At 48.1% G+C, this 22,420-nt stretch overlaps 1 protein-coding gene and 1 pseudogene across 1 annotated transcript in view; one reads left to right on the forward strand and one right to left on the reverse strand.

The window, feature by feature from the left end:
- The window catches only part of LOC144483739 (uncharacterized), a 90,479-nt gene that overhangs the window by 62,855 nt on the left and 5,204 nt on the right, over positions 1–22,420 (forward strand). The window contains exon 7 of the mRNA XM_078202276.1: positions 14,617–14,934. Coding sequence (XP_078058402.1) covers positions 14,617–14,934 — 318 coding nt within the window. The remainder of the gene's footprint in view (positions 1–14,616; positions 14,935–22,420) is intronic.
- Positions 2,930–3,688, reverse strand: LOC144483722 (uncharacterized; annotated as a pseudogene).

Here is a 22,420-nt window from a genome sequence, read left to right on the forward strand (position 1 = left end):
TAAATCACACCAGGTTCCAGCGACTTAAACATATGGCAAAAAAGAAAGCTTCAAATGGTGAAATCAGAAAGTTTATTAACCATTAAACATGTAACAAGTTAGAGAGATGAAAAGCAAAGTGTCGATTAACAGTTATTACAGAAACCTTCACTTTAACAATTGAACAGACTTCTCTCCATCCCTCTCAGACCAGGACATGAAGTGACGGCTCCGAAAACGTGGATAACTTGTGAAACCAACAGCTCTCGACACCTCTCTGTAAACATCTCTCCCTCCACCTCTCTCTACCAAATTGGCTTCTCAAGATCACTTTTTTATACTTTAAAAATGTCAAAAGACCATCTTAGCCAATTCCCATAAATCTTCAATTATAAACTAAAATAGACACGAGTTTCCGGGCAATTTAAAAACAAATCAACTGTCTGCTGAAAGGGTTAACTTTTCTGCAGAACCTAAAGGGGTGGAGAGTGAGCAGAAATAAACTTGACACTTTACACAAGTTTAAAAAACTTCCCTAACAACAAAACAAACTTGATTTTAAACTTCACCCATTAATGTTTTTTGTTATATTCATCAACCTAATTATTTTAATTTGATCAGTTTTTGTTAGGGATGGGTAACTTCTATTCTTTATAAACTGGTTCACTCATTTTGTTAATTCTACATGGGCTCAGAGAATCAGAACCCAGACTTTATCATCCTTATCCTTTTTCTCCTTTTGCCACCACTCCCTCTGTTTTGCGGGAGGGTCGTGGGGATTCCAATCAGACCGAATCAAATTATCATATAAGTAAAATACTGCGGATGCTGGAATCTGAAACGAAAACAGAAAATGCTGGAAAATGTCAGCAGGTCTGGCAGCATCTTTGGAGAGAGAATAGAGCCAATGTTTTGAGTCTGGATGAGCTTCTTACAAAGTGTCATCCAGAATCGAAGCGTTGGCTCTATTCTCTAATCATTTTGTCTCTAAGCTTCTTGTTCTTAGTTTCCAAATGGCAGGTAAGAGACCTGTCTGGTCCCCACTCAAGCTCTGGTTTTTCACTGGCCATGCTTGGGTAGGATTATAACTGTTAGAATCTACTCTCAGAGGTCTGCTTTTGAGTCCAGTGCTACTTGGAGTAGACCATCACTTCACCAAATATCTGGTCACAAGTCCCTCACAGTTCTTATCACAAATTGACGATAGGTTAAGCAATGGTTCAGAATGCTTTTTAACTTCTTAACCAACTACCAAGTACTGTTTGTTGATTGGTCAGACCCCCTTTTTACACATTCAAGAATCTCAGCTGCTGAACACCAGCCGGTCCTGGAACAAGTTTAATTCTAACTCATTCTGAGTAAATATTCTCACCAGGTCCTCTGTCGGGGCCCTGCTAAGCAGCTTTAATGGTCCGTGATTGCAGAAACTGAGCAGTCACAGGAATGTGGTCAAGATAGTCCAGTCCCATAATGCCTCACATTCAATCTGCAGTCCTTCAATTATAACAGAATATGTGGCTGTATGTAGCTGCCTCGGCCGTGGTCAACCCCAACACTGCCTTCTTGAACTGCTACAATGCCTGAGGTGTAAGTACATGTTATACAGCTATATGAACGGAGTGGGAATGGAGGGATACAAAAGAGTGGTCTAGTTTGGACCAGGGAGCGGCGTGGGCTAATTGTTCTTTGTTTCTCGTTTCAAGGCTTCATTCTATGATCATCTTGCTGGTGCCAGTACAGAGCGAGACTGCGGATAGTTGGGAACCTGGCTCGGGGGCAGGGAATTCAGATGGTGTTCGTAAAGCAGAAGTGGAAATGAATAGGGTTGGGAAGCATTTTCTGATCAGGGCCAGTGTGATCTCCTGGACTCGTTTCGATCGCCTCAGGGGGTCGGAGAGGAATTTCCCAGATTTTGTTTTCCCCATATTGGCCCTGGGGTTTTCACTCTGGGTTTTCGCCTCTCCCTGGAGATCACATGGTCTGGAATGGGGGGGTGGGGGTGAGTTAATAGGTTGTGATGAACAAAGCATCGTAGCTGTGAGGGACAGCTCGGTGGATAGGATATTAGGATGTAGATAGGCTGGAAAATTGGGCGGGGATCCTGGTTTCAGGATTCAATCCTGGACCGGGGAGCGGCGCGGGCTTGGAGGGCCGAAGGGCCTGTTCCTGTGCTGTATTGTTCTTTGTTCTTTGTACATCCACAGTGCCATGAGGGAGGGAGACTGTAGGTGGATACCAGATTGATATATTCCATTCAACCACACCCAAGGTGAGTTATTCCAATTCCTTTATTGTCCAGGACAATATATTCACAATATCTTTAAAACAGAAATTAGACATTCCCATTTGATTTCAGGTATTAATATATTCTGTTAGTTTGTTCTTTATTGTCGATGTCAGGCTGGGGTTGTTCTCCTTGGAGCAAAGGAGGTTGAGGGGAGATTTGATAGAGGTGGACAAGATTCTGACAGGTTTAGATAAGGTGGACAAAGAAAAGCTGTTCCCATTAGCTGACGGGACAAGGATGAGGGGGTCACAGATTTATGGTTTCGGGTCAGAGAGGAAGGGGGGATGTGAGGAAGAATATTTTGATGCAGCGAATGGTAATGATCTGGAACTCGCTGCCTACGAGGGTGGAGGAAGTGGAGACAATAAACAATTACAAAGGAAATTGGATGGGCATTGGGAGGTTTCAGACAGAAATGCTGACTAAATATCTCTGAACCTCCTAACACTCTGTCACTCTGTGATCCTTGTGAAATTTGAAACCAGGTATTCGCAACAAGACTCAAAGAGCATCAGCCCACTGGAGGCAAAGTTGTGAGACCGGCCAGTCGAGCAGAAAGAAACCCTCCGACCCTCCCCATTGACCAACTGTGAGAATGAACAAAATGCAGTCCTGGATGTAACTGAGAGCAGAAACAATAACAGCAGAATCCAACCCTTGGAATCACTCGTGAACTTGTTGGTGTCTCAGCAGCTGGGATGAAAGACTGAATCTCTTCTCACACTGAGAGCAGGTGAACGGCTTCTCCCCAGTGTGAACTCGCTGGTGTCTCTGCAGGTGGGAGGACCGAGTGAATCCCTTCCCACATTGAGAGCAGGTGAATGGCCTCTCCCCAGTGTGAACTCGCTGGTGTCTCCGCAGGGCGGATAAATCAATGAATCCCTTCTCACACTGAGAGCAGGTGAACGGCCTCTCCCCAGTATGGACTCGCTGGTGTGTCTGCAGGCTGGATAACCGAGTGAATCCCTTCCCACCCTGAGAGCAGGTGAATGGCCTCTCCCCAGTGTGAACTCGCTGGTGTGTCCGCAGGCTGGATGACCGAGTGAATCCCTCCCCACACTGAGAGCAGGTGAATGGTCTCTCCCCAGTGTGAACTCGCTGGTGTCTCTGCAGGCTGGATAACTGAGTGAATCCCTTCCCACACTGAGAGCAGGTGAACGGCCTCTCCCCAGTGTGAACTTGCTGGTGTGTCTGCAGGCTGGATAACCGAGTGAATCCCGTCCCACACTGAGAGCAGGTGAATGGTTACTCCCCAGTGTGAACTCGCTGGTGTGTCTGCAGGCTGGATAACTGAGTGAATCCCGCCCCACACTGAGAGCAGGTGAATGGTCTCTCCACCGTGTGGCTGCGCCGATGAGCTTCCAGTTCAGAGGGGTATTTGTATCTCTTCCCACAGTCTGCACATTTCCATGGTTTCTCCATGGTGCAGGTGTTCTTGCCTCTCTTCAGTTGAAGACTCGTCCACACCCCTGCTGTGAATGGTGTGATATTTATTCAGGCTGTGTAACTGGTTCAAGCTCAGTGCACTGGAACACACTCACTCCAGTGTGGCAGTGTGTTGGAGCTTTTCCAGTCACACTAATATTTGAAATCTTTTCAAGTCATCAGGCCGGACAACCATTTCTCCTCGATTCAAAGGCCGATGATATTCAGCTCCCAAGGAATATGACTCTGTCAGATCTAGATGTGACGTTTGAGATTTCGGCCTGTGATTCCTCTTTCAGTATCCTGTAAAACAAGTTTACAGAGATCATCAGTGTCAGTGCAGGATGGAAATTCAGAACACACAATTCTAGTTTCTGTGGAACATTCTTTCCTCTCTCCAGACTCGAAACATTGGCTCTATTCTCTCTCTATCTGGGGGATAGCGTGGGAAATGATGCTGCGATAGATCAGCCAATTCTCAATGAATGGTTGAGGCAGTTCGATGGGCTGAATGGCCAACTGCAGCTCCTGTTTCTTATGATTTGTGTGGTGGACAGGAAGCAGTGAGCATGGATCTGTCAATCAGCCTCAATCAGCACCTTCAGGAGAATTGGGAGGGTGAATATTAGATACAGCAGAGTGAGAATGGAGGGAGAGTGTGTGGGATGGAGATTCACAGCTTTTGGGGAACGAGAGAGGAACGAATGTTCTTTAGAATCATAGAATTCTTACATCTTATCAACCGTCCCTGAGCCTTCACAATGAATCTCTCTTCTCAGGACATTCTTATCTCTGACTTGTCTGTGCTGCTCGCAGTCTCACAAAGCAGCTGCCTGTGTGCTGATATGAGGGGCCCTGCGAGGCAAGTTTAATGCTCCATGACTGTGTCTTTAATGACTGAATAACTGTAGGAATATGGTCAAGTCAGCTAAACCACATGATGCTTTATATTTCGGTTAGTAACTGTTGATTTTGTTAACGTAGCACGTCAGAGGATGACCTGGGTCCCGCCCCCTCCTCCCACCCACTCCCCCCACTGATCAGAGGATGACCTGGGTCCCGCCCCATCCACCCACCCACTCCCCCCACTGATCAGAGGATGACCTGGGTCCCACCCCCTCCCCCCACCGATCAGAGGATGACCTGGGTCCCGCCCCCTCCTCCCACCAACCCCCCCCCCCGATCAGAGGATGACCTGGGTCCCGCCCCCTCCTCCCACCCACTCCCCCCACTGATCAGAGGATGACCTGGGTCCCGCCCCCTCGTCCCACCCACTCCCCCCACTGATCAGAGGATGACCTGGGTCCCGCCCCCTCCACCCACCCACTCCCCCCACTGATCAGAGGATGACCTGGGTCCCACCCCCTCCTCCCACCCACTCCCCCCACCGATCAGAGGATGACCTGGGTCCCACCCCCTCCTCCCACTCACTCCCCCCACCGATCAGAGGATGACCTGGGTCCCGCCCCCTCCTCCCACCCACTGATCAGAGGATGACCTGGGTCCCGCCCCCTCCTCCCACCCACTCCTCCCACCGATAAGAGGATCACCTGGGTCCCGCCCCCTCCTCCCACCACTCCCCCCCCCCCCCCATCAGAGGATGACCTGGGTCCCGCCCCCTCCTCCCACCAGCCCCCCTGATCACAGGATGACCTGGGTTCTTTTTCTGTAACATCAGAACCACTTGCGGGACAGCTGCACAGGGTTTCTCCTTGTGCACAAGTCATTAAAGGCCCCACATTGGATTATGCCTGGTGTCCAGTGCTGTTTGTACTCAAGTCGACTAAGAGTGCCTAAAGTTGCTGGTACCCAGGATCTCTGACAACTCTCCCTAACCGGACCTTGATTATCCAAAGGTTGGCCAGAATCCTCTCCAGTAACTTACCCGCCACTGTTGTCAGGTTCACCGGCCTGTAATTACCAGGCTTCTCTTTGCAACCCTTCTTAAACAACGGAACAACATGAGCCACACTCTCGTCTTCCAGAACTTCCAGAACTCGTCATCACGGAAGAGACTGATTCCTATTGGCTGATTCAGGCAGGGCTCCATTGTGATGTCACAATGTGGAAGTTGTCCAATGAGCTTCAGAGTGAAACTCCCTCCTCTGGGCAACATCTGGGAGGAAATCAATGTTTCCCCCTTTCCATTTCTTTTCTCATTCTGGGGGAAATTGGGGACTTGCAGCAACTGAAGGGAAAGGGAGTGAATTTGGTCTGTACATTCCACACATTTTTACTCCAGTAATGTAGACATTTATCTGTCTGGCAGCCTGCATGGAAATTTTCAGCTCTCTCTGTGCCCAGGACAGGAAGCAGCGAGCGTGGATCTGTCAATCAGCCTCAATCAGCACCTTCAGGAGAATTGGGAGGGTGAATATTAGATACAGCAGAGTGAGAATGGAGGGAGAGTGTGTGGGATGGAGGTTCACAGCTTTTGGGGAATGAGAGAGGAAAGAATGTTCTATAGAAACTAGAATTGTCTGTTCTGAATTTCTATCCTGTACTGACACTGATGACTTTTGTAAATTCCTTTTGCAGGATATCAGAAGGTGAAGATTTAAAGACAATTATCAAACCAAACTTCACATCAAAATCTAACATAGTCACTCAGTTCATTGGGACCTGAATATCATCGACCTTTGAACCTAGAATGGAAATGTTTCTCTGCTCTGTCTGCTTCAGGAGATTTTAAACATCAGTGTGACTGGAAAAGCACCGAGACACACACACACTGAAACATGAACACACCGGAGTGACTGTGGAAAGAACTTTAACCAGTTAAACAGCCTGAAAATACATTGCAGCAGAGAGACTGCACCCATGTTATGTTGTAATTGAACTGATTGTCAAGCCTGGAGAGTCACAAGGACACCCGCACCATGGAGAAATTGTGTAAATGTGGGGACTGTGGGAAAGGATTCAGGTTCCCATCTGCACTGGAAACTCATCAGCGCAGTGTTTTGCCGGACCGGTAACAGGTTCGTGGAGGTGGTCTGAGAGAAAGAATTCACACTACACCAGTATTGCTAGAATAAAATGTGTCTCTTTATTCCCCACAATACATGGACAAGTTCTACAAGTATCATTCAATGGGCTAAGCCTTATATAGTTTAACTACCCTGACACGTGGACTGGAGAGCCGTCAGTCCAGGTAGAGTGGCTTACCTCCCGCCGGGCGTCCGTACGTAACCCACGGCAGACTCTGCTGTAGTAGGGACTTTCCCGCATATTTATAGAGAAAAGCCTCTCTTTGTTCTGGACATCTGAATATGAGTCACTCTTGGTATCCGGCCAAGTACGTGATGTTTAGAGCAGTCTCGTGCAATACAAGTTCTATTGTTCGCAGCTCAAGAAAACAAGTTTAATGGTTAATCATTCACGCTATGTCTTGGGCACGGATCTAATTTAATTATGTTTTGACATGTTTATCCTTTCATGTGGACAGGCTGTCTCCATTGTCCGTAGCAGTTGTCAGCATACGAGATTTTGCTGACAGGGTTGAAATCGGGACATTAACTCTTTATTCTCCTAACATTCCACCTGTTGGACCGATTTCAATCACCATTTACCTCAACGCAGTGTGATACAGGGTACTTTCCAAACCCTGTTTCACACGCCTGACATATACACAGGTAAGTACATTACAACAAGTTAAAACAGCAACAATCACAAATATCAATATCAGAGGAGGCAAAACATATCGCCGGGCCGTTTGTGATATCCCGGTTAGCAAGTCCCACCAATGATGGGCTGATTCATTCTCTATCATTCGCGCAGCATGTACTACCTGTTCTCCGGCTATAAAGGTAGAGACCATGACACGGGACACGTTAGACTTATGAGAGTCAATTATATGTTTTAGCTCCGTCGACTGATTCAATGCGCATTTGAACCTGTCGAGAGAGACTCGCCATGGCATATGGAGAACTTTCCACTGAGCCGTACTCAAGCGAGATTCAGTGCTATAATTAGTCAATTTGTAAGTCTTGTTCGCCCAATGCCAAATGTACACCCCCTTCAAACACCCAGAGAACGGTATCTGCGGCAATAATGGTTGGCGGTGTATGGTGGCCACACATACAGCGTGGGGCCCAATCTGCCACAAGATATCTCGTGGTTTCTCTACTCGCCACTCACATAATGCCGTGTCATCAGTTAAACATGGATCGCGATATCTTGTCATAGTTAAACATGCCAATCCTCTGTCAGTGTCTTCACATGTTGACAAATCATAAGTCCAATTGTTTTTAGGACTAAACCAGTTACCATTAGTTCTCAGAAAGTAAAACCCATGCAGGGTAATTACAGGCAGTACATGGTATTTACATACAGATATTACATCTGCCACATTCATCAAGGTGTAATGTCCAGTACATGCTGTTTTGTTACAAACAGTTTTATCTGAGCGGGCTTGCACCCACAAAGTGTCCGATATGTTCCAGAGTTCTCGCAGTTCATGAGAGTTACCCGTAGTAACTATTCGGATAAACCTCTCTTGTTGCACTCGCATGTGCACTCCTTGGATGTTGCAGATAGTCATATTAAGTGCCGCCGTGATGTTATGCATAAGTTCCTGTGTCGCATTCCACATTCGCTTCTCCCAGTCCAGAGTTCGTAGCAGAATCCGTGCTGTTTCCACTTGCGTTTTCACAACCGTGGGCATCCATATTCCGACAGTATGGAGCCCGTGTGATGTCGAATATCCAGTGTCCGATAACATAGTTCTGGTAACTTCATTGTCAGCCGCATTAGAGATACCTAGTACTGTACCAGTCCCACCCAACAGCGTATCATACCATGCTCGCCACCTGCGGGCGCCAGAACAGGTAGGTAGCGAGGGCAGAATGACAGTCCAGTGTACCTCAGTGTGCGTGAGCTGATTCGCCATCTTTCGACAAGTATGTAGGACTGGGGCGAATTGTGTTTGTTCTATTATAGGCTTGTTTGGTAGGAACATTATTGCATATAGGAATGTATTGCGGCCTTTTATTTCTGTACTGTTCTGGAACCATACCAATCGAGGCCTCTCACCTGTCACAGTAATATTCCAGGTGGTGCCATTTTCCTTACTGGACATACAGGTTCTATTCCTTCTTGTTTGTATCTGGCAAAGTGGAGCTCCTGCCGTTATGGTAACCGTACAATTCATAGCAGTTGTGGGGAGAGCTTTGTTGTTGTCCAAGCATTTTTCACAACGATATAGCTTACACACACTCGTTATATTCGTGATTCCGCACATTCGATTCGCGCCACAAGTGAACTCCCCTTGAGTTCTATTATGGGTGGAGTTCTTCCATGCGAGGCGAAAACCGCCAAGCTTTTCGGTCAATTGATGACCAGGGGTCCCCTCAACCCATATCCACGAGATCAAGAGTATTCCTGCTATCAGTATCAACGTCAATCGTTCCATGCTGTTTTATTCCTGTAAAAGAGATCAATCTTCAAGACATAGTTAATCTTCTCGTAGATAACATTTCTTAGCAGGGACATTAACCCATTTGGGCTCACCAGGGTACATTACCGTTACGGTTCCATCACTGCCTTGAGCAATGATTTCAGCAGCTCTGGGTGGGCCAGTTTCCTGTTTCACCCAGACTTTAGCTCCAGGTTTATCTGTTGAGCCAAAACCACCAGTTCCTCTTTCAGTCACCACCTGTGGGATACCAACTTCAACGGCCGGTGCCATCTCACAGGGTTTAATCACCAGTTGGGCGATTTTATTATTTGCAGTCACAGTATAGGGATCAGGTTTAATATTACACAGAACCACCCCAATTTCTCCTTGATAATCTGAATCAATGACTCCTGCCATAACAGTTATCCCCTTCAGGGACAATCCAGAACGGGGAAGGATGTGCCCATAAGTTCCCTTAGGGCACTGCAATCCCAATCCGGTTTTAATAACAGTAGGTGTATCTTGTGGCAGGGTCACTGTTTCTAAGGTTCTTAGATCTAAACCGGCCGAGCCAGGCGTGGCTCGCCGCGGTAATTCTGCTTTATCATCCAATTTCCACATTTTGATTGATTCTCCTTGTGGGGTTTCACATACATGGACCATTCGGTTCAAAGGCGTGACTCCCCCACCTAGCGGTCGATTATTAATTTGCTTCAATACTTGATTTAATTTCACCTTCCAATTAGACAAATCATCAGAAGTACTAGCCTTTCGCAATGAGGTTTTCAGTATTCCATTCATTCTTTCAATTAATCCTGCTGCTTGGGGATAGTACGGAATATGGTATATCCACTCCACATGATTGTCAGTGGCCCATTGTCGGACCAGGTTTCCCGTAAAGTGGGAACCATTGTCACTATCACTCCAAATGTTTCCATCCCACGTATCGGGATTCCAGCCGCTCCCGTCCCCCAATCTAGCTACAAATGCTTTAATTTTCACCATTTCCAATTCTCTAGGTTTTTTACGCTTCTTCCTCCGATTTATTCTGGATACATAACCCACTGCCTGGCCAGCCAGGGTTTTAAGGGCTTCTAATTCTGTTTCTAACTTTATTATTTTTTGCTTTAACAACGAATTATTACATTCCTGTTCTCCCAATTGCTGTTTCAGTTTAAGAGCATTCTGCTCGGCTTCCTGTCGTTGTTTAAACTGATTCTTCCACGCTGTTGCACATACCCACAGTCTCCGCTGAATTCCCTCCACGGGGGTCTTCAGAGGGACGGTATTTTTAACAGAGTAGATAATACTTCTCCGGGAGATCCATCTCGGGTCTCCTCTCCCCAGTTTTCAGCGCGACCCCCTCCGTCTCGGAGGCACGCTGCAACCGGTCTCCACGATCCTTCCCATCCCGGAATGATCGCTTCCTCTCCCTTTTCCTCCTCCTGTAACTTCTTAGTTTTGCGAAACATCTTTCTCCAAGAACCCCCCACCGCCAATTATCACCGTATCCTGCTGACTACGCCAAAATGTTTTGCCGGACCGGTAACAGGTTCGTGGAGGTGGTCTGAGAGAAAGAATTCACACTACACCAGTATTGCTAGAATAAAATGTGTCTCTTTATTCCCCACAATACATGGACAAGTTCTACAAGTATCATTCAATGGGCTAAGCCTTATATAGTTTAACTACCCTGACACGTGGACTGGAGAGCCGTCAGTCCAGGTAGAGTGGCTTACCTCCCGCCGGGCGTCCGTACGTAACCCACGGCAGACTCTGCTGTAGTAGGGACTTTCCCGCATATTTATAGAGAAAAGCCTCTCTTTGTTCTGGACATCTGAATATGAGTCACTCTTGGTATCCGGCCAAGTACGTGATGTTTAGAGCAGTCTCGTGTAATACAAGTTCTATTGTTCGCAGCTCAAGAAAACAAGTTTAATGGTTAATCATTCACGCTATGTCTTGGGCACGGATCTAATTTAATTATGTTTTGACATGTTTATCCTTTCATGTGGACAGGCTGTCTCCATTGTCCGTAGCAGTTGTCAGCATACGAGATTTTGCTGACAGGGTTGAAATCGGGACATTAACTCTTTATTCTCCTAACACCACCTCATCCACTACTCCACCAATCTTGGCGTCATCAGCAAATTTACTGATCCACCCTTCAGCCCCCTCCTCTAGTCATTAATAAAAATCACAAAGAGCAGAGGACCAAGCACTGATCCCTGTGGCACTCCGCTAGCAACCTGCCTCCAATCCGAAAATGTTCCATCCACCACCACCCTCTGTCTTCGATCAGATAGCCATTTACCTATCCAATCGGCCAAATTTCCCTCTATCCCACACCTCCTTACTTTCATCATAAGCCGACTATGGGGGACCTTATCAAACGCCTTACTAAAATCCATGTATATGACATCAACTGCCCTACCTTCATCAACACACTTAGTTACCTCCTCAAAAAATTCTATCAAATTTGTGAGGCATGACATGCCTTTCACGAATCCGTGCTGACTATCCCAGATTAATCCGCATCTTTCTAAATGGTCGTAAATCCCATCCCTAAGGACCTTTTCCATCAACTTACCAACCACCGAAGTAAGACTAACCGGCCTATAATTACCAGGGTCATTTCTATTCCCTTTCTTAAACAAAGGAACAACACCCGCCACTCTCCAGTCCTCTGGCACCATCCCCGTGGACAGTGAGGACCCAAAGATCAAAGCCAAAGGCTCTGCAATCTCATCCCTTGCCTCCCAAAGAATCCTAGGATATATTTCATCAGGCCCAGGGGACTTATCGACCTTCAGTTTATTCAAAACTGCTAGTACATCCTCCCTCCGAACATCTACTTCCTCCAGCCGATTAGCCTGTAACACCTTCTCTTCCTCAAAAACATGGCCCCTCTCCTTGTTGAACACTGAAGAAAAGTATTCATTCATCACCTCTCCTATCTCTACTGACTCCATACACAAGTTCCCATTACTGTCCTTGACCGGCCCTAACCTCACCCTGGTCATTCTTTTATTCCTTACATAAGAGTAAAAAGCCTTGGGGTTTTCCTTGATCCGACCCGCCAAGGACTTCTCATGTCCCCTCTAGCTCTCCTAAGCCCCTTTTTCAGCTCATTCCTTGCTAACTTGTCACCCTCAATCGAGTCATCTGAACCTCGTTTCCTCATCCCTACATAAGCTTCCCTCTTCCTTTTTGCAAGACATTCCACCTCTTTTGTGAACCATGGTTCCCTCACTCGGCCATTTCCTCCCTGCCTGACAGGGACATACCTATCAAGGACATGCAGTATTTGTTCCTTGAACAAGCTCCATTTTTCATTTGTGCCTTTCCCTGACAATTTCTGTTCCCAACTTATACCCCCTAATTCTTGCCTAATCGCATCATAATTACCTCTCCCCCAATTATAAACCTTGCCCTGCCATACGGCCCTATCCCTCTCCATTGCAATAACAAAAGACACCGAATTGTGGTCACTATCTCCAAAGTGCTCTCCCGCAACCAAATCTAACACTTGGCCCGGTTCATTTCCCAGTACCAAATCCAATGTGGCCTCACCTCTTGTCGGCCTATCCACATATTGTGTCAGGAAACCCTCCTGCACACACTGCACAAAAGCTGCCCCATCCGAACTATTCAACGTACAAAGGTACCAATCAATATTTGGAAAGTGAAAGTCCCCCATCACAACTACCCTGTGACCCCCGCACCTATCCATAATCTGCTTAGCAATTTCTTCGTCCACCTGGTTTCAGCAGCAGATGATCTGAGGCCAGGACAAAGTGGGGCGATGTCACTGAGGTGGAAATAGGTAGTGTAGGTGGTGATGTGGCAAATCGAGTTAAATACAGATCAGTGTGAGGTGTTGCATCATGGAAAGTCAAACCAAGGTAGAACTTTCACGGTGAATGGGAGGACCTCAGGGAGTATCGTGGAACAGAGGGACCTTGGAGTTCAGGTGCACGGTTCTCTTAAGGTGGAGTCACGTGTAGATAGGGCAGTGAAGAAGGCTTTTGGCATGCTGGCCTTTATCAGTCAGGGCATTGAGTATAGAAGTTGGGAAGTTATGTTGCAGTTGGACAGGACTTTGGTGAGGCTGCACCTGGAATATTGTGTTCAGTTTTGGTCACCTTGATTTGGAAAGATGTTATTAAACTGGAGAGAGTGCAGAAGAGATTTACAAGGATGTTGCCAGTACTCAAGTTATAGGGAGAGATTGGACAGGCAAGGACTTTTTTCTTTGGAGCGTAGGAGACTGAGGGGTGATCTTATAGAGATGTATAAGCTCATCAGAGGCATGGATAGGTTGAATGCACTCAGTCTTTTTCCCAGGGTTGGGGAATTAAGAATTAGAGGGCATAAGTTTAAGTTAAGAGGGGAAAGAATTAATGGGAACCTGAGGAGCAGCCTTTTTACACAGAGGATGGTACATGTGTGGAATGAGCTGCTGGAGGGAGTGGTTGAGGCAGGGACATTGTCAACATTTAAAAGGCATTTGGACAGATACATGGATAGGAAAGGTTTAGAGGGATATGGGCCAAATGGAGTTTGCTTACATGGGCATTTCTGGTGGGCATGGACCAGTTTGGGCCGAAGGGCCTGTCTCCGTGCTGTAGATTCTATGAGGATATGTTTGGAAGCTCAGTTTGAAGTGAAACATGTCACTGAGGTTGTGAATACTCCGGTTCAGCCTCAGACAGTCGCAATGGGGACAGATGGAGTCAGTGGTTAGGAAGTGGAATTTGTTGCAGGGCTGAAGATGATAGCCTTCATCTTCCAATATTTAACAAAGGCAATTACTGCTCATCCAGTCCTGGATGTCAGACAAGGGAGGATGGTGTGTAAAGTTGGAGAAGAACGTGAAGATGATGGTGTTCACAGACACCTCTTACCCTGATCCTTCTCGGTGGGCAGGTTAACGGTTTTAAGGTTCAAACCACTGGTTGAGTTGTAGATACATAAAGTCCCTCCTTTGCCCCCACCTCTCTCTCCATCCATAGAGGCCAGAGCCTTGTGGAGTCCCAGACTGGATGGCAGATTCCCTTCCCTGGCAGACATTAGTGAACCAGTTGAGGTTTTATGACAATCCGGCAGTTTCCATGGTAACTTTTTCCCAGTGCCGTCCCCACAAATGACCAGATTCATTCAGCTCAATTTCACAACCTGCCTTTGTGTTTTTGTGGGATCTCTCTCACTCCCTTTTCACTGTTTTAAATCAATTTCACAGAGATTTGGAAGGGGAGGATTTGCAGTCAGGAAACTCAAACCAAACATCACATCAGGATCTGACTGAGTCGCCCAATTTATTGTAACCTGAATACCACTGAACCTTGAGCATGGAAGGAAAAAGCACCGTTCACAGTGGGGTGAAACTGTACACGTGTCCTGTGTGTGGACAAGGATTCAGACAATCATCTGCTCTGTCAAGACACAAGTGCAGTCACACTGAGGAGAAACCGTGGAAATGTGGGGAAGGATTCAGAGACCTGCCTGAACTGGAAATTCACCAATACAGTAACACTGGGGAGAGGCTGTTCACCTGCTCTGAGTGTGGGAGAGGATTCACTCAGTCATCCACCCTGCTGACACACCAGCGAGTTCACACTGGAGAGAGGCCATTTATCTGCTCCGAGTGTGGAAAGGGATTCACTCAATCATCTAACCTGCTGACACACCAGCGCACTCACACTGGGGAGAAGCCATTCACCTGCTCTGAATGTGGGATGCAATTCACGCAGTCATTCAACCTGCTGAGACACCAGCGGGTTCACACTGGAGAGAGGCCATTCACCTGCTCCGAGTGTGGGAAGGGATTCACTCAGTCATCTACACTGCAGACACACCAGCGAGTTCACACAGAGGAAAGACCATTTAAATGTCCAGAATGTGACAAGTGCGATAAAAGTTTAAAGGAAGTGATGTTCCATCAACGTGTTCACACTGAGGAGACCATTTAAATGCCCAGACTGCGAGAAGTGCTGTAGAGGTTCCAGAGAACTAATGTTCCATCAACGTGTTCACACTGATGAGAGACCGTTCAGGTGCTCTCACTGCGGGACTGGGTTCAAGTGGTCATCTCAACTCACTGAACACCAGCGAATTCACACTGGGGAGCGGCCGTTCACCTGTACGGACTGTGGGAAGGGATTCACTCGGACATCACACCTCATGGCACATCAGCAAGTTCACACCGATGAGAGACCGTTCAAATGTCCAGATTGCGGGAAGTGTTGTAAAAGTTCCAGCAATCTAGTGTCCCATCAACGTGTTCACAGTGAGGAGACACCTTTTAAACGTCCAGACTGCGGGAAATGCAATAAAAGCTGCAGCGATCTGATGTCTCATCAACGTGGTCACACTGATGAGAGACCGTTCAAGTGCATTCACTGCGGGACTGGGTTCAGGCGACCATCCCAACTCACTGTCCACCAGCGAATTCACACTGGGGAGAGGCCGTTCACCTGCTCCAAATGTGGAAAGGGATTCACTCAGAAATACAACCTGTTGAGCCATCAGCGAGTTGACAAGTGACTGCTGGAGTTTGATTCTGCTGTTTATCACAAATCACAAACATGTTGATTGTGGTCATTCGCCTCTGATGTAAATAAATTTGAGCCCACAAATAAATACTAATGTCCTGGATGAAAGTCAAATCAATCTGCTTTTATGTTAAACAAACAATTTGTTGAAACTTTTTATTATCTCTGACTCAAGTCCATTCCTTTCAAATAGTTCTCCCTCTCCCCTGTCTCCTCCATCCTGACCCCAACAAAAAGTGTGATGAACTCATGGAGCTTCTTTGTTACTAGGATTGAGCCAACCCAATCAGCTGCCCCTGCTGCTTCCCTCTCTTCCACCCTCCCACTGAGCCAAACTAATGTGTCTGAAGCCTCTCCCTGTCTGAGCCTTGAACCTGCATCTTTCAACAGTTTCTTTCCTGTCTTGGCCCTGACTCTATTTTCATTAAATTACTGACCATCCAACTTCCCCATATTGGCTGATATTGTTAATGATTCTCTCCCTCTCTTCTGGTTTTGTTCCTCTCACTTTTAACTACACAAACATCACCCTTTCTGAAAAAAAACCCTTTGATCCCACTTTGCTTGCAAATTATGGCCCCATCTCCAGCCTCCCTTTCCTCTCCAAAGTCTTTGAACTTGGTGTCTCCCAAGGATATATACTTTTGGTCTCCTATTTGGGCAGCAAGGTGGCATGGTGGTTCACACTGCTGCTTCACAGATCCAGACACCTGAGTACAATTTCAACCTGTGTGGAGTTTGCACATTCTTTCTGTGTCTGTGTGGATTTCCTCCGTGTGCTCCGGTTTCTTCCACACTCCAAAGATGTGCAGGCTAGCTGGAATGGCCATGGTAAAATGTATGGGATTACGGGTATAGGGTGGGGAGAGGGACAGCAGATTTCCTTACCCAGAGGATGTTAGTGAGCAATCAGCAATGGTTTCATAGTCAGAGCATTGCCCTGGGTCTCTGGGTTACTGCTCCAGTGACAATATCACTATGCCACTGCCTCTTCAATGTACACACAATGAAAAGGCCATTCACCTGCTCCATGTGGGAAAGAATTTGTGCATCCAATTTGAAGGGCTGTGATCACGATAATTATGAAAATTCAGGATATGAATGCCTTTTCTTTGTAATTCCAACATTCATCTACTCTTAACCATAAGACCATGAGACATAGGAGCAGAATTAGGCCACTCGGCCCATCGAGTCTGCTCCGCCATTTAATCATGGCTGATATTTTTCTCATCCCCATTCTCCTGCCTTTTCCACATAACCCCTGATCCCCTTATTAATCAAGAACCTATCTATCTCTGTCTTAAAGACACTCAATGACCTGGCCTCAACGGCCTTCTGTGGCAAAGAGTTCCACAGATTCACCAATCTCTGGCTGAAGAAATTCCTCCTAATGTCTGTTTGAAAGGATCATCCCTTTAGCCTGAGGTTGTGTCCTCTTTAGCCTGAGGTTGTGCCCTCTTTAGCCTGAGGTTGTGCCCTGGAGTATTCTGGTTAACACACTGGAATACTCCCTTTGGCCCTTTAGGATAATGTCACTGCAGTATGACATAGGGCGGTACGGTGGCACAGTGGTTAGCACTGCTGCTTCACAGCTCCAGGGTCCCGGGTTCGATGCTCGGGTCACTGTCTGTGTGGAGTTTGCACATTCTCCTCGTGTCTGCGTGGGTTTCCTCCGGGTGCTCCGGTTTCCTCCCACAATCCAAAGATGTGCGCGTTAGGCTGATTGGCCAGGTTAAAAATTGCCCCTTAGAGTCCTGAGATGCGTAGGTTTGAGGGATTAGCGGGTAAATATGTGGGGGTAGGGCCTGGGTGGGATTGTGGTCGGTGCAGACTCGATGGGCCGAATGGCCTCCTTCTGCACTGTAGGGTTTCTATGATTCTATAGTATATGAGATCTGAAGAAACATTCAACTAAATGCTACCAGGCACCTGATATGCTTAACTGTGGAAACCCTTTTCCATTAAGGTCTCAGATTACTACAACAGATATGCATTGTTCTGACTCGACCAGCCGGGCTGTGGAATTAATTGGATGGATCTTCCAGAGAGCCAGCAGAGTCATAATGGGCCAAATGGTTTCTATTTATGCTGTATCATTCTCTAAAAGAGTGAATATTCAGTATCAGGGACAGAGAGAAGAACGAGTGACTGTGCGATTGAACCCAGCCAGGATCAGCACCATAAAGGGAGGAGTGAGAGGGAAACGGTATAAAAGCTTTGAAACTATTGCATGGCCTTGCAGCAGAACGTTGAGAAATGGAGCACAGCAGATCACCAATTCTCAATATTTCATTAACTTACCTCATGCTGACAATGTTATTTTGAACTAACTATATGAAGTTTCAATGGCGCTTATTACCCAGCATTCGCTGCGGGTGTGAAAGTGCCCTATTCACTCCACAGGAGCCCAGTACGCAGACGCAGCGTTGTATCTGGGGCATGCGCAGTGTCACTTTGCTCGGAGCCCTGCGAGTGTGGAGATGCTTATTTCAAGGGGTGAGAGTCGGTGGGGCGGAGGGAGGAATGGAGCCGGGAGTCGGGGTGGGGAGGGAGCAGAGGCTTCATAAACATATGCTGTAGGCCGCAAGGCCTGAATAAGAGCCTTCCGGTCCCGGGTTTGCAGCTGCGGGGATTTTATCCGGGATCAGGCCCAGTGCCGCGGCCGCCATCTTTGTTTAGCGGGGAGCAGAGCGCATGCGCGGCCAGTGGGCGGAGCTTCAGGATTTGGGTGACCAGGAGAGACAATGTTTGAGTCATTGACTGACAGGCCGGGTTAATGGATGCTGCCTTTCACCTTCTCAATTTGGAGCGGCGGCTCGCCGTCTTTTATACACTTTAATCATACAGACATTAGCGGTTACTTCGTCATTAGCTTTGGGTGGTGACATGTACTTAGCCAATTGGGCTCCCCTAGCAACAATTGACCTCCAATCACATTCCTTCAAAAACAAGTTTCAGTTCCGCTTTATCTGAAGCTAAGCTGACCATCTGGACCTCGCGGTCTGGTTTTTTTTGTCTGTTCCGTATTTTTTCTACAATAACAGGATGTAGCTCAAAGGTTAGTTTGTTATTGAGTCAGCAACAGAATCTTTGTTAACCACAGGATAAGTGCTGGTGCAGCCTGTAGTCACGTACGCATTAACTTTCAAAGGTCATAGTCTTAATTTCACTCCAACAATCACATCTCATTTATCTAAAATCCAATGAGCACAGATGTACCCTGCCTAACCTTTCCTCATAAAACAGACCCCTTCATGCCCGAAATCAGCTCGTGAACCTTGTCTGAATTGCTTCCAATGTAAGTATATTCCATCTTAAGTAATCTTATGCTAGAAAACAGGAGGGGAGAATGTTATGGATTTATATTCGGGTCTGACAAATGACTGTTGGGGGTGACACAGTGGTTTGCACTTCTGTCTCAAAGCGCCAGAGACCCGGTTCAATTCCAGCCTCGGCTGATTGTCTGTATGGAGTTTGCACATTCTCCCTCTGTCTGTGTGGGTTTCCTCTGGGTGCTCTGGTTTCCTCCCACACTCCAAAGAGTGGGTTGATCGACCATGCTAAATTGTCCCTTTGTGTCTCAAGATGAGGGGGAAGGAAAGGATTAGTGATGTACGTACATCAGGTTACAGGGATAGGGCCTGAGTAAAGGTGCTCTGTTAGAAACCTGGTGCAGACTCAAAGGGCTAAAAGGCCTCCTTCTGCACTGCAGAGATTCTGTGATTTTGGAATCTCCTTTTACAGATGGTTAGAAAAAGAGGATTTTTACAGCAATCTCAAAGCCCCAAAAATGTGTATTTCTTAATTTCAAGCCACATTGACACCTGACTCTTGTAATCTCCTTTTGCAGGAGTTAGAATATTTGCACTTGACGGTCCATGAGGAGGGCGTGGCCGTTCACTTGCTGAATGTCTACGCCCCAACCGGCGGACCGCAGCAAATGACTTTCTATGAGAAAGTGTCCGCTCACATCGACACCATCGCGGGGGGCGAATGCATTATCCTCGGGGGAGATTTCAACTGTACCCTCGAGGCACGGGACCGCACCGGCCCCTGGCTGCGCACCCCGGTGATGGTGAAGTTGCGGGACCTGCTCGGGTCCCACGACTTGGTGGACATTTGGCGACATCTCCATCATGGCTCCAGAGCTTTCACTTATGTGAGGCCTGGAGTCGGAGCGTCCAGGCCCGACCGCCTTTACATTTCGAGGGCGAACGTGTCCGGCGTGTCTTCGGCTCCATGCGGCTGGTGTCGTGCACGGACCACAGCCTGATGTGGGCGGACTTTTTGCCGTCTCGCGTCCGGCGGGGGCCCGCGTACTGGCACTTTAACAACATGCTGCTGGAGGACGAGCGCTTCCTGGACTCGTTCCGTCGATTCTGGGCCGGCTGGAGAAGGAAGCGGGGAGGCTTCCCCTCCTTGAGGCTCTGGTGGGATGTGGGCAAGACTCACGTCCGTACCTTCTGTCAGGAGTACGCAAGGGGGTCGACAAAGGGACGGAAATCCAGGCTCGAGGAGTTGGAGAAGGAGGTGCTCGACCTGGAGGCACGTCTCAGTCGGCCTGACGCGGACCCGGCCCTGCGTTCGGAGTACAGGGAGAAGAAGGACGCGCTGCGGGACCTGCAGCTTGCCAGGTCTCGCGGCGCGTACGTGAGGTCACGGCTCCAGTTCCAGGTGGACCTGGACCGCGGCTCCCCCTTCTTCTACTCGCTGGAAAGAGGGCGGGCTAACCGTCAGCAGCTCCTTATGCTGCTGGCCGACGACGGTTCCCCCGTCTCGGATCCCGAGGGCATCCGGGCCATTGCCCGGGATGATTGCACCTCCCTCTTCTCTCCGGATCTGTCCAGCGAGGATTCCCACAGACTTCTGTGGGAGGACCTGCCGCAGGTCAGCCCGGAGGGCGTCGGCAAGCTTGAAGCCCCCACCACCATGGCCGAGCTGACCGGCGCCCTCAATGGCCTCAGTCGGGGCAAGGCCCCGGGGCTGGACGGGCTGACAGTAGAGTTCTTCAGGGCGTTCTGGGACGTCCTGGGGAGCGACTACGCGGGGGTCCTGGGGGAGAGCATTGCTCCCGGGGAGATGCCCTTTCGTGGCACAGGGCTGTCATTGCCCTGCTGCCCAACAAGATCTATGCCTCCTAAAAAACTGGCGCTCGGTCTCCTTCCTCAGCACGGATTATACAATCTTTGCCAAGGCTATTGCTTCATGCCTTGGATCCGTGCTGGACCACATGATCCACCCTGACCAGTCCTACATGGTCCCGGGCCGTTGTATTCACGATAACCTCCACCTGGTCCGGGACCTAATCGGGGACGTGCTCGATGGCGGAGGGGCAGGCTGGATGAGTCCCCACGTGCTGGCTGAGCGCACGGGGATGACAATCCGGCACGCGGCCAAAGCCATCCGAGACCTTAGTACAGTCGTGCTCGGCCCCGAAAATACAAACTCGAGGCGGCGCAGGCGTGCGGTGGGATCCCGCCCGAGCGTTCCCCTGTTCGGGCGGAATTCCACATTGGCCCAAATCCTCAACCCCCCTCCCTGGGTGAGGTGCCCCACAGCCTGAGCCGCCTCGCGGAAATGTCCTCCGTGCCTTTTTCTACCGCGCGGAGGCGTTTCCTGTGCGGGCTGCTGCTGCACACCTTCCACTACCGCTTCCTCGCCTGTCGCCCGGATACACCTTGACGGGCCTTGTTGCCACCGTGTGGCGGAGGTCCCCCCTGGAGGTCCCTCTACGCAGGGATCTCCCCCAATTATGTCGGGGACCTGGGGTGGAGGGTGGTGCATGCAGCAGTTCCTCACAACCTTAGGATTCACTGGTTCACGGGCTCCGAAGACTGCCCTTTCTGTGGCCTTGCAGAGTCCGTCGAACATGTCTATGTTGTGTGTCTTAGGCTGCACTCCATTTTTGTTTCCCTAAAGAACCCAGCAGGACCCAAGGACTCATCAGCCCACAGCTCCAACAGTTTGCTGAGGACCACTTCCCTGGTACTTGTGCTTTTTCAGAGTTCATCCCACACTTCTGTTTTCTGATTTCCAGCTGTTTCTGAGTTATAACTGTACCTCTATTGTGAACACCGAGGCAAAATACTTGTTCAATTCATCTCCCAGCTCCTTATTTTTCATTATCAATTCCTGGACTCACTTTCTATTAGACAGTTAAGAAATGAGGTCGAGCAAGTGACTGAAGTGTCAGTCAGGGAGCACTATTGGGAGCACCAATAGTTTCAAAATATTTCTGGAAAAAGATGGGAGCAGGGCCACTTTTGTGGGCATTAGGCAGGATCTAGCAGATGTTGATTAGGTGAGTTTGTTTGAAGGGAAAGGAATGACTGGCAAATGGGAGGTTTTAAAAGTGTGATATCAAGAATCCAGGGGCAGTATATTCCTGTGAAGATGCAGGGAAAGAATGGTAAATTTAGGGATCTCTGGCAGACAAGGGACATTGAGGCTCTGGTCAGGTAAAAGAAGGAAGCATACATTGGGTTTAAAGATTAAAGAAAATTCCAAGAGGTACTATAGCTATATTAAGAGTAAAAGGGTGGCTCGAGAGGGAATAGATCCCCTTAAAAATCAGTATGGCCATCTCTGTGTGGAGCCACAGGAGATGGATGAGATTTTTAATGAATACTTCTCCTCTGTGTTTACTGCGGAGAGCACCATGGATGCTAAAGAAATAAGGGAAACAAGTGGTGATGTCTTGGGCGCACGCATGTTACTTGGGAGGAGGTATCTGCAGCCTTATAAAAGCAAATTACTGCGGATGCTGGAATCTGAAACCAA

The sequence above is a fragment of the Mustelus asterias genome, unplaced genomic scaffold, assembly GCF_964213995.1.
Source record: "Mustelus asterias unplaced genomic scaffold, sMusAst1.hap1.1 HAP1_SCAFFOLD_77, whole genome shotgun sequence".
In the NCBI taxonomy this organism is placed as follows: domain Eukaryota; kingdom Metazoa; phylum Chordata; class Chondrichthyes; order Carcharhiniformes; family Triakidae; genus Mustelus; species Mustelus asterias.